The sequence below is a fragment of the Phalangium opilio genome, unplaced genomic scaffold (assembly GCF_054372755.1).
Source record: "Phalangium opilio isolate 3A_F unplaced genomic scaffold, DU_Popi_V2 ptg000056l_1, whole genome shotgun sequence".
Lineage (NCBI taxonomy): Eukaryota > Metazoa > Arthropoda > Arachnida > Opiliones > Phalangiidae > Phalangium > Phalangium opilio.
The window spans coordinates 6,116,278-6,137,628 of NW_028324175.1; the positions used below are offsets into that span (position 1 = coordinate 6,116,278).

The 21,351-nt window shown below is 36.8% G+C and overlaps 3 protein-coding genes across 6 annotated transcripts; all 3 read left to right on the plus strand.

The window, feature by feature from the left end:
• The first annotated feature begins 5,171 nt into the window (after positions 1–5,171).
• LOC149668239 (uncharacterized) lies at positions 5,172–18,289 on the plus strand. 3 transcript variants are annotated; one of them, XM_089841122.1, is made up of 7 exons: positions 5,172–5,219; positions 7,213–7,627; positions 8,086–8,141; positions 8,226–8,337; positions 8,755–9,456; positions 9,665–10,618; positions 11,637–11,991. In XM_089841122.1, exons 2-7 carry the CDS (start codon positions 7,362–7,364, stop codon positions 11,896–11,898), a joined length of 2,352 nt encoding a protein of 783 aa, XP_089697248.1. In that variant the 5' UTR covers positions 5,172–5,219; positions 7,213–7,361; the 3' UTR covers positions 11,899–11,991. The 3 variants fall into 3 exon arrangements, with proteins under 3 accessions (XP_089697248.1, XP_089697249.1, XP_089697247.1); XM_089841123.1 differs by lacking the exons at positions 5,172–5,219; positions 11,637–11,991 and adding an exon at positions 18,180–18,289 and having other exon boundaries at positions 5,902–7,627; XM_089841121.1 differs by lacking the exon at positions 5,172–5,219 and having other exon boundaries at positions 5,903–7,627.
• LOC149668240 (uncharacterized) lies at positions 14,161–14,901 on the plus strand. The gene is made up of 2 exons (XM_089841136.1): positions 14,161–14,766; positions 14,829–14,901. Exons 1-2 carry the CDS (start codon positions 14,182–14,184, stop codon positions 14,868–14,870), a joined length of 627 nt encoding a protein of 208 aa, XP_089697262.1. The 5' UTR covers positions 14,161–14,181; the 3' UTR covers positions 14,871–14,901.
• Positions 18,227–20,667, plus strand: LOC149668241 (uncharacterized). Of its 2 annotated transcripts, none has more exons than XM_089841140.1 (5): positions 18,227–18,328; positions 19,299–19,448; positions 19,513–19,721; positions 20,317–20,441; positions 20,520–20,667. In XM_089841140.1, the coding sequence occupies exons 1-5, from the start codon at positions 18,315–18,317 to the stop codon at positions 20,568–20,570; spliced, it is 549 nt and encodes a 182-aa protein (XP_089697266.1). In that variant the 5' UTR covers positions 18,227–18,314; the 3' UTR covers positions 20,571–20,667. The 2 variants fall into 2 exon arrangements, with proteins under 2 accessions (XP_089697266.1, XP_089697267.1); XM_089841141.1 differs by lacking the exon at positions 18,227–18,328 and adding an exon at positions 18,891–19,171.
• Positions 20,668–21,351: the final 684 nt, after the last annotated feature.

The window sequence follows — 21,351 nt, forward strand, 5'->3', positions numbered from 1 at the left end:
ATTTGAGTTATAGAGACATTTTTACCGATGTCTAGAGATGTTAAGCTTAAGCGAAATTGTTTTACGATTGAATAAAAATACCGCTTCCAGTAGTGGGTTTATAGTACTCCTTGTTTGTGTAAGATTATTGTAGCTGTAGAGCGTTGTTGCTGTTTAGTTTATACGCCCCCTAGGCCTATTTGTGAAAGACCTTTTTTACGCACTTTTATCATTCTTTATTTGAAAAAAGTGTTGGCAATGTATATTTTTTAAATATGACGGAATTGCTGTTGGTATGATAGCGCCCTATTCGAGAAAAAAACCTTTTTTTAAACAGTTGATTCATTCTTTGATAGAATTTCGAAGGATGAAGTTAAGTGTTAAATTTGCTCGATTAATTTTGTTCGGCAAATAGTATAATTAAGCCTTACGTATTACTGAAGGAGATTGATTTTGCCAACCTGTGTGAGTATTTAACTGATTAATAAGTAAATGGAGGAAGATAATAATTTAAGTAAAGAGGAAATCAGAAAACGAAAGGCAAGGGAAAGAATGAGGGCAAAAAGGTCAGATCCTGAATTTAGGAAACGAGAAAATGAAAGGAGAAGAGCGTTAGCCGCGGAAAAAAAGGCTGTTTCTGGAACAGGTTCTAGCACGCAAAATGTTGGTCCTACCACGAGGCCAGTTGGCCATGATCGTACGAAAGATAATGCATTAAATAAATGTTCTATTGAAAGTACTGTAGGCGTAGGCATATCTATTAATAAGGAACCCAATAATGTACAAAATGTTAATGCTAATATTAGTGAAATCATCGAAAGCGATGAACAAGTACGAGCCTAGCTTATGTGTGATTGGGTTATGGCTTCCATGTTTTGGGGACATTTGCTTTTTGTGTGGCGATGTATGATTCAGCTTTGATATGGACAAATGTTACAAGTCATACTGGTAGACTAAGAATACGGTTGAGGTATAGCAAGAGAGTAGAGTTTCCCCAGCAATTGAGAGATATTGAAAAGGCTTGAACAATTGACTATTTTAAAATTGAATTCCTGCACTTGCAAAGAATTAAAAAAAGCGATAGATGCATATATTTAGGTTGTTTAAGGGGTAGTGATAGTCATCTCCACTCGGAGAGGTAATATTTTGGCTTTCCCAACTTGCTAAAAGTTCTTCAGGAACTTCGCCACTTATTATTGACTAACTAAAGACGCGCGTTCTGGTCAAGTTCTTTGTCTTTGGTCCTCAGTTCCCGCCCAATTTTGGGCTAACAAAGGCTTAACTTAAAAACTTGTTGCTAGAAAAGTTATAACACTTAATAAATTGAATAAACAATTATTTTATATAGTTATCTTAGATGTATCATTACCATATAATGCTTTCGTTTTTGAAGTTTAAACGGTTAATTGCCAGATCGTGACTTTGACGCAAAATTAACTTTGAGAATCGAGATTCTGACAAAGAAACAAAAGCAAAACTAAAAAGTAGGCTTAAGCCGGAAAGAACAACCGCGCTGCTAGCCTGCTAGTCTCGCTGAAATCAAGGCGGCAAAAATATTTTTAGATCGATGGTGCGTTGGGTCCAAAGTTTTTTAGATACCGGAAAACCGGACGTTTAAGGTTTGAGAGTCTTAAAAAGCAAAATAATGGTTTGTTCGTGTAGTGAATCTGAACGCCGTCTGCTTTTACATTGTAGTTATGTCTAGCCCTAGTCTGATGCCGTTATAAAATAAAATTTTTGCCAATCAGTTATTTTCCACCATGGAGTATTATTACAGTAGGCGTAGCTACAATATTAGACTCCTTCAAGGATAAAAACATTTTCACTCTAGTGAAACTACTCCATGGAAAATATAGATGGCAACCAGAATTCCAAGCAGAGTGGGAAATAAGGCGGTGGCACAGGGCAAATGACCAGTTTAAATATTGCCTGGACCCGTTTATAAATTAAATCGGAGGGGGGTCAGTGGTCCACGGGACCACTAATAAAATTCAAGGGTAACCAGACTCCAGACATTATCTCAACTATTTTAATTATCCACTTCAAAAGTTTAGCAGACGATGCGCTCTGGTTAATGGTCATGGACCAGTTTATTTATTCCAGACCATGGGGGGGGGGTTGCTGACCCGACGTCCAGTTTTAAAAAAATCCTTATCCTGGATTCCTGATTCCAAGTCAGCCGTCCATCACAGGCTTGGAAATAAGGTTTATTTCTGAACTAGTCCTTCGGACCAGTGATCCCTGATGTCTTAAATGTGAAACTGGTCCCGGGACCAGTGACCCTTCCCCAATTTATTTTTCTACTGGTCCCAGGACTTGTGGTTGTTCTCTCTTCTAAAAAAATCTCTCTCGGCTTAGGGTTGTATACACAACCAGGGCCGGAAATAAGCACAGGACACTGGACATTGTCCAATAAAATTTTAAAATGTCCCATAATCTTTTTAAAACCTAAGGGGGTCACTGGACATTTTGACCAATAAATTTTCCGAAGTTTTGATAGCTTGACTATGAAAATGTGACACTATTTATGCACACGCCAGTGGACAATGTCCACTAAGTTTTCCAGACAAATAGGGGGGGGGGTCACTGGACACATGTCCTATAAGAAATTTTTCTTATTTCTGGCCCTGTACACAACTGGACTCCTGGAGTCGAAATTTATGTTAAAATGAAAATAATTAAAGAGGTCCACATATCAATTTTTAATAAAAGTAGGAATTAATAAACTGGTCATTGGGACCAGTGACCCTCGCGTTTTGAATAAAAGTGGTCCAAGCTATTAATAAACTGGTTTTTGACCTGTAAACCTGTCTTATTTCCTAGCCTGATTCCAAGTCAGCCATCATCATTGACAGTGTGGGAAATAAGGATTTTTTTAAAACTGGACCTGTGGCCAGTAGATTCTAGGTATGTTAATTAAAAAACTGGCCACGGTGCCACCTACCACATTTAGCCTCAAAAATCAGGCTTTCGCAATTTAGGGCCAAATTATCTATTCTGGACAATATTTGCTTGGGCGTAGGCTTAGTAGGTTAGTTTTTATAGTTATGGGTATTTAAAAATATTGGAGTCTTAAATTAAGAACTACAAGTCTTTATTGAGTAATGCTAAATTAAAAAATTCGGCCAGTAGGGAGGGAGTTGACACTCCATTGCTATCTTCCCATAGACTCTAATACATTCAAAGGCAGCAGGCTGCCTTTCCCTAGAGACCAGACCCAAACAAGACTACCGAGAGATTATCTTCCCTTTAGCCATGCTTTAGCTAACTGCAAAAATCACTTCATCTACAGATTCTACACTGTGTAGAGCGTAGACAGACATACGAAACCCACCCATAATCCCACTCCCACATACACAATTCAGGCCAAGCAAGCAAACAGCATAGAAGCAAAGACGAGACAATCTTAGGGATTAACATAGTATTTATTTAATGATCCAAAATCTTGAGGGGGAAAACTTTGAATTAATTAAGTGGCCACCAGGGCCAGTAGACCCAAAGCGTTTAATTTTTAAACTGGCCCAGGTAATTTTTAAACTGGCCATTGGCCTGTGAAAGTGCCTTATTTCCCACACTGGCGTAAATTAAGCTAATAACGACGAAACGAAACATTTTTAGAGTTATTTTCGTATGAAATGGACGATTCTGTTGTCAGTTGTGATATAAAACCCAGAGAACACAACCCTTTTATATCACAATTTCGATCAAGAGAATATTAAACCTAACAACATGTGTCCTCATTTTATATAATATTAAAAGCATCTGTTCTGTCAAAATGTCACATTTATCAATTGATTTATATATATATTTAAATATTTATAATTTAATTACATCGGGGATGATAATAGCATGAGGGTCTTAATTTTGAATAAAAAAAGAAAACGGCTAATGTCCGTTTCTGATGGTTTCCAGCTCTCTAAACAGGCTAGGAAATAAGACAGGTTTACAGGTCAAAAAACCAGTTCATTAATAGCTTGGACCACTTTTTTTATTCAAAACGTGAGGGTCACTGGTCCCAGTGACTAGTTTATTAATTCCTACTTTTATTAAAAATTGATATGGGGACCTCTTTAATTATTTTCATTTTAACATAAATTTCGACTCCAGGAGTCCAGTCGTGTATACAACCCTAAGCCGAGAGAGATTTTTTAGAAGAGAGAACGACCACAAGTCCTGAGACCAGTAGAAAATTAAATAGGGGAAGGGTCACTGGTCCCGGGACCAGTTTCATATTTAAGACATCAGGGGTCACTGGTCCGGAGGACTAGTTCAGAAATAAAGCTTATTTCCAAGCCTGTCTCTAAATGTTTTTTTCCTTAAGTGAGCTCTTATTGGCTAGTTCAAACCCACGTGATCTTTGTTTTTTAAACTTCAAAATTCAAACGGCTCTTTGTGTCATACTGTCGTTGCGCGCTGGATGAAATCATTCCCTGACAAGGTTCTGAACCGTTAATCGCGATTAAATTGATTAGTTAATCATTAAAGCGTTGAGATTTATGATAACTACTTAAAATAGTTTAAGTTTTGTTGCTCAGAGGTAAATATATTTACTTAATGTTATAATTAGACCTAAATTTTAACCACTATTTGAAGTACTGTTTGACCAACCGCGTTTGTAATGAGTTTTAATTAAGATTTAATGTTTTAATTATACCAATCACCAATTAATTTTTAAAATAGGCTTAAGATGGATTGGTCTGCCTCAGAGTGGAAGCAAGGCCTACCTGGCCCAGCTTTGCAAAAAATAAACGCTTTAGAAGAACAATGCGGAAAGTTGATTAAAATTAATCAACAGAAACGCCAACTACCGGATCAGCTTGAGCAAGTGGTTCAGAAACACAAACAAAAGGTAAGCTCTTTTTATAATATCCCTTACTTATTGACAAGCCACAGCTGGATTTAGTTTAATAGAAGTAGAAATCGTTCATTGCCCTATTACGGAAGACGCTAGTTTCCTATAGAGTAATGGCACCTCCCTACCCTTGGCTACGTTATCTCCTATGAGAAATTAACATGTAGTGCCACTACTCTATTGTTCCGTTTATTTCAAAGCTGTTATTTCTTTAGAATTATTGAATCTGTATTAAATAATTCGACTATACAGTTCTTATTTGTTTAAACATTAACTTTAAACATGAAATTCTGAATAGGGACTTGGCAATTCGGGCTTAACTCCGCCCCCAGCGCCATTATGGTATGTTTTTTTAACAGAATGAAAGCTACATAAGCCCCTCCTCCTGGTAAGTTTTTTAGCACTAATAGGGACCTGGCAGTACTACGTCATGCAACGTCAGGCTACCTTCCACTAGTGCTAAAAAATATACCAGGAGGAGGGGCTTATGTAGCTTTCATTCTGTTAAAAAAACATACCTTAATGGCGCTGGGGGCGGAGTTAAGCCTGAATTGCCAAGTCCCTATGGAAGGTAGCCTGAGGTTGCGTGACGTAGTACTGCCAAGTCCCTATTCTGTAGATTGGTTACTTTTCCGTTACAGCCAATCTACACATTTTAGTTCTGAATTAATTAATTAATCAATGTTAGGCCTAATGTTAATTAATATCGGGCTGCAAAATATTAAATGGCTCCCCCCCTACATTATTCTATCTAAAACCAATCTAAATTTTAGTTCTAAATGCCTCAATATTAGGCCTAAAGTTAATAGGACCTAGAACTTCTAACGGAGTCACGTTACGTTAAATTCATTATAGAATGACTCCCATAAAGACTAACTAAACCAATTAACTCGGGAACTGGCTACATCCCGTGATAATTACGATGAATGTCAAACGCAATTAGCCAAATTAAAACAGAACCTTAACCAAAGAGAATCAAAACTTAAACTCGAAAACCAACTTGAAAGAAGCACCCATTCAGTGAAATTAGACCAAAACCAATGCACCCCAGTAGACGAAACTAAAAGCATGGTTTCTACTGAAGTTTTTCAACTACGTAAACATGTTGATCAACTTCAAATTTAAAATAAAACTCTAAAAGCTGAAAAAGCCAAATTGAAGTCCCAAACTCAGGGTGACCACAATTCCTATATTTTATAATTTTTCCTATTTTTTCGATACCTTCCTATAAGTTCCTATAATTTAGACAATTTTCCTATATTTTCCTATTTTTCGAAATCTTTTCACATTTTGCGCGCGCTCACTGTTGTTTTTAGTAGATGTCACTCAAAAATTTTGAAGTGTGACAGACATGAATGCAGTTTTACATTTCTGCCACCAAGGATTAATAATACAAGCTAACGTTTAGCTTGTATTAGTAATCCAGGCTGCCAGCCTGCCACCATGGAGCTATTAGCTGCAATGTAAGGCACTTTTCAGGAAACATAATTCTCACTACGATAAAATTACTCCATGAAAAATGTATGGGGAAACGGGAAAAAATAGAGTTAAAAAAATCTTGTCGTCTGCTTCAGATGGTGGCTCTAGTTTAGTCAGGGCCAGATTAAAGGGGAGGCCGAGGGGCACTGGTTCTCGAGCACAAGGCTTGTTGGGGCGCATTGAGTTCCCCATCCAACCATACTAAAAACTTGGGGATCGAGTAAAAATTTGACGAGTAATTGAGAAAAATGTTCAAAAACATACACTCCATAGGAATAGCATTACACCCAACTTTGGAGGCTCATAACTCTGTTTCTACTAGAGATACGGGGATGTCTTTTGAGTATATTATAGTCCAATTTGTCCCCCATCCAACCATACTAAAAAATAAGGGCTACGACAAACAGGGACCGAGTAATTAAGCAAGCCTTAGCAACATTTGCTGTTCCTTTTTTTTCCTGACTTAAGCGGGCGCACATTATCTCGGCCCCCGGGTGCCATTTCGATGAGGTATCTGGCTAACGAATTTTATTTTATCTTTTTAAATTGAATTGTTTATTAGTGTTTCAGTTTGTTTTGAAAATCCTGTCTTATTAATTCCAAATCACTTGAAACCTATATTTTCCTATTTTTTCAATGGCAAATATCCTATATTTTCCTATTTTTTCAATGGCAAATATCCTATATTTTCCTATTTTTTCAATGGCAAATATCCTATATTTTCCTATTTTTTCAATGGCAAATATCCTATATTTTCCTATTTTTTCAATGGCAAATATCCCATATTTTCCTATTTTTTCAATGGCAAATATCCTATATTTTCCTATTTTTTTAATGAAACATCTCCTATATTTTCCTATAAATCAATTGAAAATTTCCTATTTTCCTATATTTTTTTCAAGGCTTTGTTGTGGTCACCCTGCAAACTGCGTCAAACAATGAAGCTGCCTTCCCGGAGAAAATAGGAACTCCTTCTAAAGGGAGACAAACAAGCGAAAATCGGTTGGATAAAGTTTTAACGGAGAAAAAGCAAGCTGAAGATAAAATTCAAATGTTGGAGAACAAACTTCATCATATGAGCAAGAATATCATGGAGTGCCAACATCACAAATTTGAAGCTGCTAAAAGCTCATTAGAGATGAAGTTCAAGGAAAAGGAGAATGCGTTAAGGGAAGAGTTGAAACAGCATTATCAACAGATTGCCGAGGCTGAGAAACAAATGAATGAGTTTAAAATCAAGTTTAATCAGGCCCAACATCAGCTTTCCGCTTTGGAGTCATTGAAGGCTGCTTTTGAGAAAGAAAAAGCCTTAAATGTGTAGGTTTTGGTTTGTTCTTTAATATTTAATGATCTAGGGTTGGGACAAGGGTCAGGGAGAATTTCAGGGAGTTTAAAAATGGGGTTGAAATGTTTTTGTGTAGTCAGGGAGTTTAATAATGGGTTCTGAGGTTTTTGGGTAGTCAGGAAATTTAAAAGTGGGTTTTTTAAAGGTTTTTGGGTTGTCAGGGAATTTAAAAATGGGTTTTTGAAGGTTTTTGGATAGTCAGGGAATATTATAGATGGGCTTTTAAGGTCTTTGGGCAGTCAGGGAATTTAAAAGTGGGTTTTAAAGGTCTTTGGGAAGTCAGGGAATTTAAAAGTGGGTTTTTAAGGTCTTTGGGAAGTCTAGGAATTTGAGAAATGGGTTTTACACTTTTTTGGGTAGTCAAGGAATTCAAAAATAGGTTTTAAAGGTTTTGTAATAATTTAATTTATTTCAAATTTCTTGCTCAAAGATCCCTCTCAAAAGAAAAACAGGTTTTAATGAAGGAAAACAGTGAGAAATCTAAATGTAAGGGTCTTCATCTCTACTCTCTAAATATTGCTAAGTTTTTAATTGGATTTAATTTATTTTAATTTTAATTGAATTTACCAGGTTTGGAAAATATGGAAAAATTAATGACTGATTTTAAAAATAAGTTCCTGGAAATTTTGAATAAATTGGAGACGTCAACTGCCACAGTTGAGGAGAAAAACTCGGAAATATTGTAAGTTTTAAGTCCTATAATTCCTATGAAATCCTATATTTTTGTTTTGAACTTGTTCCATTTAAGTTCCTCTGAATTTTCAAAGTAAAATCAAATTTGTTATTTTACTTTAGGTTTTTTCTGCATAGTTTAAGCCAAAATAGTATTATATATTAGCGTGTTTTTTTAGTCCTATATTTTCCTATAAAAACACACGGTTTTTTTTCTCCTATAAAATCCTATAATTCCTGAAATAAAACAAAAATCCTATTTTTCCTTTAAAAAACACTATAAAATCCTATAATTCCTGAAATAAAAAAATCCTATTTTGTATTTTCCCTATAAGGAATTTAAATTTTTGGCTGGGCTCCCTGTTGTTTATTTTTTATTTAATTAATATTTAATTATTTAAATGGTTTCCTAATGTTTTCTTTTCAGACGTTTAAAAGAGGAGAATCAACTTCAAATTCACTCAGTTCGAGCTCAATTTGAAGTTCAAAAAGAGAGTTTGGAGTCCAGTGTTAAATCTCATCGAGATAAGTTGGAATCGGGAACATCGGAATTCAGAACCAAACTCAACGAAAAAGAACACGAATTGGAGGAATCGATGGAAAGAGCTCAGTTATTGAAAGAACAAGTGAATAAACTTGAAGTTGAACTTAGCAGTCGTGCAACTAAATTGGAAGCAGTTCAACAAGAATCAAACGAACGTGAAGCCGTCATCAATAACCTCCGAAATAAATACGAATCCGAAACCGCTCACTTTCAAGACGAACTAGAACAAAAAGAACTGAGTTTGAAGCTTCTTCAAACTCAACTTGAGCAATATTCGTTAACCCAGGTACAAAAGACTCACGATTTTGAGGAACAAATATCGTCCCTTACTGCCCAAATTGAACAAAACAACCAAAAACTGCGGGACACCCAACAATTGAAACTTGAAGATGAACATCGTTACCAAGAACAACTTCACGCCAAGGAACTTCAACTTCAAGAAATGTTGAACCAATTACAATTATCAACCGAAGAATTTGCTCAATTGAATAATGAACTCGCGGACTCCAATGTTAAACTGGAATCGAGCCAAAATGAGTTGGAATCACTGAGGATTACGAAGTCTTCGAGCGACGATGCCGAAACGTAAGTTTGTTTTTATTTTTTAACATTATACCAAGAAGCGATATCTAGTTTACTAGGGAGAAGCTATAAGATGCCGAAGTATTAGTACGTCATAGCCCTTGTCCCCTTTCAAAATACAAGGGAGGCCGGGCTATTTCGCCTCTCAATAAGTCTTAATTAATTTATTTTACTTATGCATGCATTTCCGTTGTTTTTAACCTTTAATCAGACCAATCGAAACCGAAAGCCAACACCTACGTCAAACTATTTCGGACTTACAATCGGATATCGTTACTTTAAAAGAATCGATACGCGTTAACGAATCGAAAGCCGTTGAACTTCAATCCCAAATCGATTCTTATACCTTAATGGAACAGTCCACCAATGACCTTAAAAGTAAAATAAACCCCGTAATCCCTAATCAATTACCTCTGGACATGAAAGAATCCGCTAATTACGTTGCAGAATTAGAATCTCAACGAGATAAACTTAAATCGGAATTAAATCGTTTGAAAGAAAGTCACGATGACGTATCGGGAAGTAACGCGACCTTATTGGACACGATCCGTGGTAAAGATGACGCGATTACGAAGTTAGAGGACGAGATTAGCGCCTGTCTGTCGTCGATAGTCGAGAAAAATAACTACATTAACGCGTTACAAGCCAGTATGAACCGTGTTCGAGCGTATTTGCAAAGTAGAATGAGTACCGGACGTATTTCTCATCATATGAATAACAAAATTCCAGATTCAAGCGTTTTAGACTATTTATTAAGCGAGTTATCCACCAAAAACGATGCTTTAACCGAAATGCGCAAATTAGTGGATGGTAAAATCGCTTCGGTCGAAAATAAGATGAAGACTTATCAGGATCTACAATATTCAGTGCCTTTAAACGAAAGTTTGCGCAAAATGGAAGGGTTGAAGGCTTTTTTCCAAGAAAGTCTGCGAAGTCTCGCCAATATCAATAAGGAATTGGATGAGATGGAAGGTGCGGTTGCGGTTTCGGTTCCCGAAGATGTTGTCGATAACGCGTGCGGAGATTACGTAATTGCTGCTGATGTTGCTAGCGCCGCCGCTGGTGGTAGTGTTGATAAGAAGCATGGTAATGTTTATCAAGCTATGGAAATTATTTGCGGAAAATTGGAAATGACTCTTAGTACTTTCGAAGATAATGTGGCAAGGTTAGATGTTGCTCAAAATTCTTTTGGTTTTGGTTTTGGGTTTTGTCGAGGGGTTAATCACTATCTGATTAGTGGTGTACTGGGAACTGATTAGGGGTAATCGTTTTAGCACTGGCAACTTGTCAAGGGGATTGGAAGGTAATATTATGCCTTTAGTATTGGTAAACTTACAGCGTGTACACCGATTACGATCGATGAGTGAATGGCCCCTCGGTTTTTTCTAGCCTTTTTTGGGGGGCAGGGGGCTTGCCAGGGTTCATACAAATATGGAAAACATGGAAAAATCAGGGAAATAAGTAGTTGACAAGAAACTCAATATGGTAAATTTTTGGTAAAATTCAGGGAAATCCGGGAAATGAATAGTTGACAGAAAAATTCAATTTAGTAATTTTTAGTAAAATCAAGAAGTGATATCTAGTTTACTAGGGAGAAGGTATAAATTCGCGCCACATTTCCAGCTTTATCTCCAGTCCAAACGTATAGTAGGTCCGGAGTTAATCCCCGCCGCCTCTAAATTACAGCCATCATCTCATTGGTTCTTGAAAACTCACGTCAGCGTGACGCGAATGACGAAAACTACGCATTTTCCGACTGAGGAGAGGCGAAATAGCCCGGCCTCCTTTTACGTCCCCCCCTTGTATTTTGAAAGGGGGACTGGGACTATGGCGCGCGAATACTTAGGCAACTTATACATTCTCCCTAACAAATTAGATATCGTTTCTTGGTAAAATTTAGGGAAATCAGGTTAAGGTTTGAGTAACATTCATTGTTATTACTCCATGTATGGGGGGGAAAAACCTGGAAAACTCAGGGAAAGAACATGGAAATCGGTTTTCCAAAGGTTGTACGAACCCTGGTTTGCTATTTATTGGTATTATCATGAGTTTATGTGATATGTGTTAACGTCACGTGTTCTTGAACAAAAACGGTTCAAGTATACTAAGCAAAATTACGCCGAATCTGTAGAAACCTCATAACGCGGCGCAAAATCCCAATTAAATTTAATTCACTAATGTAGATTAAAGAATGGCAAACCTTTGGAATTCCCTCTCGAGGAAGAAATATTAAAATTAAGAGAAAGAGTTAAAAACGTCGAAGACGCTAATGACGTCTTGAAAAATTCAAACGCCAGTTTAGAAAATGAAATTCAAATATTCGAAATTGAAATTACAAAATTGAAAAACGAAGTCCGTTACCGCGATGATACGGTCAAGCAATTATCGGCGACTATCGAAGAAATTGAATTAAATTTGGAAGAAATTTTTAAGGAAAAAAATTAAGCCGTTGAAAAAGTATCGCAATTAGAAACCCAAAACTCAAATCTCTCCCAAGAAATAATCGAATTAAACGAAAGAATCGAAACCTGTAACGAAATATAGCTTGCGAGAGCTTTTTTATAGCCTAGTGGCATGGAACTAACTAACGCTAGGGACGGTCCGCAAGCGTGAATATCTGAGAAATGTTCGGTGACAACGCACCCTAGCGAGAATTTGGTGCGAACCGGAAAAGTGAATCAATTTTTAAAAGGGGGGGGGGTAACAAAAAGACTTAAAAGCAGTCTGCTATTTCATAATTACGCTTAGGTTTAGGAAAAGCGATAAACTCTGCATATCTCATGTACTATTTATGAGCTTGGCGATTATCACTTCTACAACCATTTTACACACATATCCATATTTATAATTATTTTAAAAACAACGGTACAGCCTTTAAAGTGTTAAATACTCAGTTCTGTAAATAAATTATGTTTCAAAGTTAGGGGTAAAATGAATTTCTAAGCGTTAATTAGTTCCATAGTAGCACAATTTACACAAAGGTTACGCCATGGTTAAGCTATGCCTAGCATTGCGGACGACTTCTACTGCGGATCTTATATATTAGTACGAAAACTAAATTATAGGTGGCGTTAAAAATTGCCTTATTTCCGTTTTGAATCACCAAATTTCAGGAGGGGGATTTAAAAGCGGGAGGGTTTATCAACGAATGTTTTTCAGAGAGACTAATGTAAGTTCTATCGGTGCGGACCGTCCCTAGCGTTAGTTAGTTCCATGCTAGTGGCGGTAGAGAGGGGCGTAGACTGTGTATCCCTCCATCTGGGCGCGTTCTTGTAAGAGGGCATACTGTGCGCTCCCAGTAGGCGGATGACACTGAGCTAAGAGATAGAAGGGTATGACGTTTGCATACGTAGTACTGCCATTACTTTATACCGTAGCTCAACGGACTGAAACATCGAGCACGCTCGCGCAATTAAATGAAAAGTTAGTTAAATCTAAAATAGAATTAGACTTTTGGATCGATTCGGTTTTGGTAAATAACAGATAAGGAGCACGACAAAATTTTTAAAATTCAACAATAACTGTTTATTACGAAAAATTAACTAAAAGATTAAAAAGAGAGATTGAAAAAAATAGTTTTTTTTAATGATTGATTTACACGTTCGCACTAGTATTTTAACCTTTGTTAGCGCTTGAAAATTTAAGGTTAATAACTAAGTTTATTGATTACTCCGTGCTTTAATTATTTGCTCACCGCACAATTTAAGTTCCTTTGTAAAGCACAATTATTCCTTAATTAACTAATGGTTTAGATCTGGCGCTAAATTTTCAATCTAAACTCGCACTCGCACTATTACTAGGTACATTTTTACTTAGTTTTTATTCTTAGGGCTTGGCGCGCACTTTCTAGCTTACCCTTTTTCTAACTGCTCATGAGAACTTGCTGTTCAAGACTGACTTTTTTATTTTTCTATTATTGACCAATTCAACTAGTGTGGTCCTAGGACGCGCTCTGTCCCTGCGCTCTCTGGGTTGGTTTTTTTTAGTAAACCGGTCGACTTAGTGACGTACCCAGTTTTTTTCCGAAGCTTAAAATTTTCGATGCTTTTACAAGAATGTTGAAAACAACCTCGATCTTAACAGCGCGGAAAAATACTTTTTACAATAAAAAACAAAAGCAAACTTAAAATTGAAAACAACTTGAAAAATAGGCTAATACAAATAAAAAAATTACATTCGCAAGAGAAAATTACAAGGTTTAAAATAATTAACAAAAAAGTCAATTTTTGAGTTCAATTAGTTTCAAATTATTGTTCAAACCTTAAATTCATACTCGAAAAATCTTGATACGACCTCGAATTTGGAGCTCGAAATTAAATGTCTCGAATGGAAACCGAAATTAAATTAGTAGAAATGACCCAAAATGAGATGGTCTTAACGGAAAAGTTGCGTGAAACCTCGGCTACAAACCAGAACAACCTTGATGAAATCCAGCGTTTAAATGAAGAGATTGAACAACTCAAAGCTGACAACCCCAAAACGGAAGTAATGGAACAGCTTCAAGTTGTTTTGAGCGAGAAGGAAGCGGAAGTTCAATCGAATTCCGAGGAAATCTCCAATTTGAAACAATTAGTACACGATTAAGAAGAGTAAATTGGGAATTTGAAGTTGGCTTCCGAGAAACTTATAGGCGAGTTGACGTTAGCGAGACAGTACGCCGATGAAGTCGTCGAGGAGTTGAGTCGAGCTAAAGACGCGTTGAAAGAAAAGAAGGCCAAGTTGACTCAAATGGAATACGAAATAAACCATCTGAAGGAATGTTTAAATTCAGTTGAGATGCGCAATAAAGATCTTGAAGATAGCGTTCTAGATTTGTCGAATTTGAAGATTGTAGTTCAGGATTTGGAGTTGAAGCTGAAGAAATCTACCGTTCGTGAATCGCAACTCGTCGAGTATAAGGTGAAGTACGAGGAAGTCGACGAATCTTCGAAAAACTTGCGACAATTGGTGGATGAGTTGCAATTAGAGAAACAGAAGTGGATCGCCAAAGAAGGCCAGTATCTGATGTCCCAAAAACAATTGGAACTCGTTAAACAATCGAAACTTGAAGTTGAAGACAACTTGAAGACCCTACAAGAAGATGTTAACGCTTATCAAACGAAGTTGGCCAATTTGGAGAACCAATACGATGAGAAACAACAAACAGTTCGTGAAATGGAATCTAAGGTCGCTGAATATTTGGATGAGAAGACACAGACACTTGAACGGTTGGTTGTGAATGAGAACTTGAAAACTGAACTGAACGAAACATTGTACAAGAACGAGCAAGAATCGTTGCAAGTCAAAGCCGAAATCACCAAAGCTCGAGAACCAGTTAAGTTTAACTTTTAATGACGTCCCATTCGTTGCTTGTTTCTTAAAATTATAAAATTTAGGAACATTTTCAGTGGGCGGGGCTAAATCTAGTCAACCCCTAACTCCCACCGCTTCTACTATGTTGTCGAGTTTGAAGAGTTACGATTCGACTGGTAGTTCTTACGCTACCAATAAAAAAGACTCTTGCAAGATACCAATAGTGATGATAAAGAGTGCAAGGTTCAATAGGTTTAAGGGCATTCCGTCCATAGTGGCATTCCATCATTTGTTACTTCTTTTTTATGTTTTTTTTCTTCATATTTTTAAGGGCCTATGTTTGTTTCTAACGAGAGTTCAATAAAGGTATCTTCTTTTCTTAAAATCGAATTCATTTATAGGCCTAATTTATTATATTCAAAGTAGCCTCTTAAAGTTAAATCGTGTAATTCAACTTCCTAACTTAACTTTTAACGAAAATATTCAGGTTTGTTCGATTTTTAAGCCTGAACACGTGTAGTTACGACGTTAGAATTTTGGCGCCTTTCTTTTCTTAAAATTGAATTTATTTATAAGCCTAATTATTTATTACGTTCAAAATAACCTCTTAAAATTACGTTAAATCGTTAAATTAATCATTTATAGCTTAATTTTCAATAAATCTATAAAGGTTTGTTCGATTTTTAAGCCTACACGCGTGTCTTTTCGAAGTTTGAAATTTTGGCGCCTTTTATAACGATGTAGTAAGGGGCGCTTTACTCGTTGCAACTTTTCGAATCACTAGGCCTAGCAGACGACGTTTAAAATTAGGCTTACAAAATTAAATTTAAATACTAATTAATTCCGGATTGCCTTCGCGGCTAAATTTAAGAATAGCCCCTGCTCTTCCAAAATGTATCTTAAGGCGCGTTTTCAATCAAGATTTTTTTGAACAAAAATTAAGGTTTTGCTTCAAACGTAGCAGCGGAAAGCCGAAGCAAAAAATCTTGGTGTTTTCAAACAAGCATCAAATTCAGCTTTTCGTCTTTTCATGCTTTAAACCTTCGAGAAGCAGATATCTAAATGAGTTTGATATTTGCTTCTCATTTTCTTAAAGATTTTGCCGCTCAAAAAGAAAATATCGTCTACACACATGAAAATGTAATTTAAGTCACGCCCACTTGTAATTTTTTATTCTTTTAAAGCTTGTTTGAAAACGATACGAGTTTCAGCTTTTCCGTTTTAATTTTGAAGATTTTTTATCTTCGAAAGCCCGTCAAAAGTTCCTAAAAAAGCCACAGCAAAAAGCTTGGAAAAAGTTGATTGAAAACGGGCATTTATATTATATTTATGTTAAAAAAATATTGAGTATGCAATTAATAAAAGACCCGACACACTTGTGTCTAAAGCGAAAGGCTAATTTCCTATCTTCAAATAGAGTTTTGCGGTCAACTGAGTCAGAAATACGATAAAAAGTATTTTCCATGGGGTTTCTAACTTTTTGCAGTGCTTTTTGTTAGAAGGGAATGCGCGGCTCCTTTGACCCTTTGAAGTCGTGAATGGGCGCTTCCGGGTGCGGTTCGCCAGATCGAGGCTTCCTAGTCTTAAAAGAAGCCGATGCGAAAGGCTAATTTCCTATCTTCAAATAGAGTTTTGCGGTCAACTGAGTCAGAAATACGATAAAAAGTATTCTCCATGGGGTTTCTAACTTTTTGTTAGAAGGGAAAGCGCGGCTTCTTTAACCCTTTGAAGTCGTGAATGGGCGCTTCCGGGTAGCTGCAAGGCTTCCTTGACTTAAAAGAAGCCGACTTTTTAAATTACTCGTTGAAAGTAGGCAGACTTCCGGCTGCTTGGAAAAGGGTTAATGTTGTCCCTCTATATAAGGGTTCTTCCTTAGACAGATCTGATATGGCGTCCTACCGTCCTATATCCTTATCCTCTGTTTTCTGTAAAATTATGGAATCAATTGTATCTGATTTCATTAATTCTAAATGTATTAAGCCTGGCGTGCTCCCTGAAAAGCAGTTTGGTTTTAGAAAGGGTTTCAGTTGCGTAACGCAGTTAGTCCAGGCTTTCCATTCATGGGCTTCTTTGTTGGACTTACGTGTACCATCTGATGTACATGTCATAATTTTTGACTGGAAAAAAGCCTTTGACTCTGTTCCTCATGATCGCCTCATTTTTAAGCTTTATGGTGTGGGTATTCGCGGTCCTATCCTAGCTTGGGTTGCTGATTTCTTAAGGAATCGTGAACAGAGAGTTGTCTTTCAAGGTGAGTTTTCGGGTTATCAACCTGTTACATCTGGCGTACCCCAGGGATCAATATTGGGTCCTTTACTGTTTATTCTGTACGCCCATGATCTTCACCTTGGTATTTCCCCTGATACTAACCTTTGGCAATACGCTGATGATTCCTTTCTCTCTCGAGCTGTGCGCTCTATGTCGGACACTGTGTTACTTCAGAGAGATATAAATATAATCGTTGACTGGGGAATTAGAAATCTCTTGTCTCTAAATGTATCGAAATGTTCATATATCATTTTAACTAGACGTCGCAATGTATTTAATGTTGATTATTGTGTATCTAATCAAATCTTGCCTCGGGTCTTTAAATGTAAGTTGCTTGGGATTTTTATTTCAAGTGATTTAAAATGGGCTGACCATGTCTTATATATTACCTCTAAAGCCAGGCGCTTGACTGGTTTAATTAATAGAACTTTTGGTCGTTCAAAAGCAGCTATTATAGCGTTTAAGGCTCTGGTAATTCCTGTTTTGGAATATGGGTCTGTGGTATGGTCTCCTCATTTTCGAAAGGATATTGACTGTGTTGAACGGGTTTTGAGACATTTTACTTCTTATCAATTGAACCAGTCATGGTTTAATAATGTGCAAAATTGCAATAGAGTACAATATGGTGATCGTTTAAAGACACTGAATTTTTTACCTATGTATGCACTAAGACAGTTTTCTAGTCTCGTCTTTTTATACCGGGTAATCTACTGTCATTATACCTTTCCTTTACTAGATTATGTCATTATTAATGAAAGGCATGAAATTTTGACATTTGCCATTGGTAAAGCTAGATGTGATGCACTTTTACATTCATTTTTTTTCGTGTCGTTAGGGATTGGAATTCTCTCCCAATTGACATAAGGTGTAGTAATACGCTAGCCTGTTTTAAATTTAAATTGTATCAAAAATTTTTAAATGACGATTGTATATTATAAATATTTTTATTCCTCTTCGATTTCATCTATTTAACTATGGTTTTACATGACTATTGGTTTTTATAATTTTCTTTGTTTTAATTTAATTTGTGTATTTTTTTTTCTTCTTTGTATTTGTCTGGGTCAACAAGCTCTGTACTGGGAGTTACTCCTTTTCTTGTTGGCCTCCAATTTATATATTGGGAAATAAAAATTATTATTATTATTATTATTATTATTATGCGATAGAGCCGATACTACGTGCATTCCTCTGGTGATAGACGGGTTGGAATTTCGGGGAACGACCTTCAGGGGGGTTTCACAAGGACGCTGCATTCCATAAACAGACACAATAGAAGCCGACTATTTCCGGTATGCCTTGAAATGAGGAAGAAGGGGTGAGTTATTTTTAGCCTCACCGTCTATTAATAGCGTGGATCATTAGATTGACCTGGTCTGTACCTTTTCGAAATTATTTGTGATGTAAAATTCGTCATCAGAAGTAAGATGAGACTAGAAGTACTGAGCTAACCAAATTCTTCACTTGGCGAAAGTGAATATTCTTGATAACACACCAACGGTTGGCCCTCTGGTAGCGGTTTCTGAATTTTCCCTCCAAAACGTGAGAAGCTCGTGGCGGTAGACGGCCGAACTAGATTCAAGCAGTCGCGTCCGTGTTCCGCGGCTTTAGGTTTAGGGGAAGGGGTAGGAAATTTTTTGGAACTCGACCAATTTTTTCTCTCTAGTGTAGGCACGATGGAAGCGGCATAAAATCCTCAAATTTGTTCAATAGTGCCAGGATCTACTACCAATGCTAGAGCTCTTTACTTCTAGTCTCATCTTACTTCTGGTAATGCTAGAGACTCGCAGCTCGAGCTAGTTCGAGAACGACAAGCGAGAATTGACTGCACTCTGTTAATTTTGCAGTCCACTAGGTCCTATTCAGTCTGTACTATAAGCCTGTGACAGCGCCAAAACCAGTCGTCGCTTTACGAAAATCTATCTCACGTTTCATCTACCTCATTTCATGACAAGCTCTCAGTAACCAGTGACAAACTTGTAGAACATTTTTTTTTGCTTTTGTTGACATAGTCCAAGCGTGCCGAGCTTACTAAAGTATACCGCCCATATCTCCAAGTTTGATCTTGCTTTCTCGCCCATAGTTGACGTAGAGGATGACAAAGATAAGGCGAGGAGGTCAATCCGCCCATGTGCAAAGGATGTGCGTCCTAAAACTAAACGTACCGAAAATTGTTTTTACTACCCCCCTATTTTCCCATTTTTCGGCGGATTTTATAAATCGCGTTTCTATCTCCCTCTCTTTCTCCATCGTTACAGGCGCGAATCTTACGAAGTAAATTTTTATAGAAAGTCCGCGGACTCTGAAGTCTTAGCTACTATAGTTCAACGGAACGCTGAAGAAATGATAGCTGATATGTTGTCCGAGAAAGTCGCCTTTAATCCAAAGCCTAGATTGCAAAATTTCATCTTTAACATCATATCTCAAACTGCTTTTGGGTAAAACCAGGAAACGAAACTTGCCGAATATCGTGGGTTTAATCTATTATTACTAAAACTTTAGATTGGACGAGTTAACCGAAGCAGAGCGTCAAATAATGATGAAAGAATTTGATCTTTTTCACGAGAGTATGACCATTTCCCCCGGAGACTTTTCGCCTATTCTTTATCCGTTTTTTCGCAAGTTTGAAAAGACTATACAAACCGCGGCGGAAGCTGTTGGGGCATTTTTGATGGACAGATTGAAAGAAATTAAGAAAGATTACAATCCTGGTTATAAATTATTTTTATTTAAGAAACAACTAACCATTAAAGGGAGGGTGAAGTAGAAAATCAAGTGATTTTTTTATCGATTCTTCTACTAATTATAAGACCAGTCTGCATAGTCAAACATTCAGGAAATACTTCCGAATGATTTTAAAATTCAAATCAGGTTCAGATTTTAGGGATAATTTTAAAGAAAGTCCTCCGACCAATCGCGTAACGCCCTGCCTTTTTATCAACAAAATTCTCGTGGCACGCTCCATGTCTCGCGCCACGATTGTCACGTTGCGCGCCTAATTTTATCAAATCTCGTGATAAATTTCATTCGACACGGAACGTGCCACGAGAATTTTGTTAACAAGAAGGCAGGGCGTTACGCGATTGGTCGGAGGTCCTTCTTTAAAATTATCTTTAAAATCTGAACCTAATTTGAATTTTAAAATCATTCGGAAGTATTTCCTCAATGTTTCACTATGCAGACTGGTTTTATAATTAGTAGAACATTTGATAAAAAATCACTTGATTTTCCACTTCCCCCTCCCTTTAAGAGAAATCTATATCTACGTGTAATAACTCTAAATGTATATATATATATATACTATAGATGAATTACGTCACTTCACGGATTCCGTGATCGCTTCTGGTATCGAAGCTGAATCCGAGGAATCTGAAAACAAAACTTACTTAACTGATCGCCATTTGCAAGGAATATTAGGCGACCTTTTTTGGGTATTGTTAAGGCATTGTTTTTAACGCGATAGACCATTAAAAATAGCTGTCTCTTAAACGCTATACTTATGTTTTCAGCTGGTACCGACGCAACTACAACTGCCATCACGTGGGTATTCGAAGCTTTAGCTGCCTTTCCTGAAATTCAGGAAAAAATTCGTGAAGAAATAGACGACAACATAGGTACAAACGTTTTCGTAATTGCGTAGGATTCAATAGATGGGTCGCGGGGAGTTCTTTTCCTCTCCCGTCTTAACGGTCTTACGTTATTATGAAACTTAAAGGCTTTCTTCCAAAGAAAACGGTTCTAGCGAACTGAAAACCGAGCATCGAGACTAAGAATGTGACCGTGCCGATTTTCGAATCCCCGCTGGGGTAAAAGATGGAAGGGTTCTCTCTAACTGAAAATCGTGCAATGTGGTTCTAGCGAACTAAAGATGAACAACAGAAATCCTTTTCATCTTTTTTCCTCTCGAATTTTGCTTTCCTCGGAAGGAAATTCTCTATTGCGATTAACGCATACACAGAATGACGCATAAACATTTAGAGACGGTCAACATCCCTACTTTAAGAAGGTTCTGTTCGGATCTCAATTGAGCTACGCTTTTCAACACTTAGCCTACCGCTGTAGTTTTTAGTGTATTATCGTTGTTTTAATATCATAAAGAAAAAAATATAAGAAATATTTAGCCCTGAATTCTACATATTTCTATAATTTAGTATAATTTTAGTTAATCAATTTAGAAACTCTGGTCTGGAGAGTTTTAATTTACTATATAATGTTTGAAACATTAATTAGGATAGCAAATTATCTTAATTATCGCTTCCGATTCTATTACGTAACCACACGTATCTAAAGAGAATTTCATCTTATACAGTGTGATCCATTGTTCTATGGCATTTTGCCTCA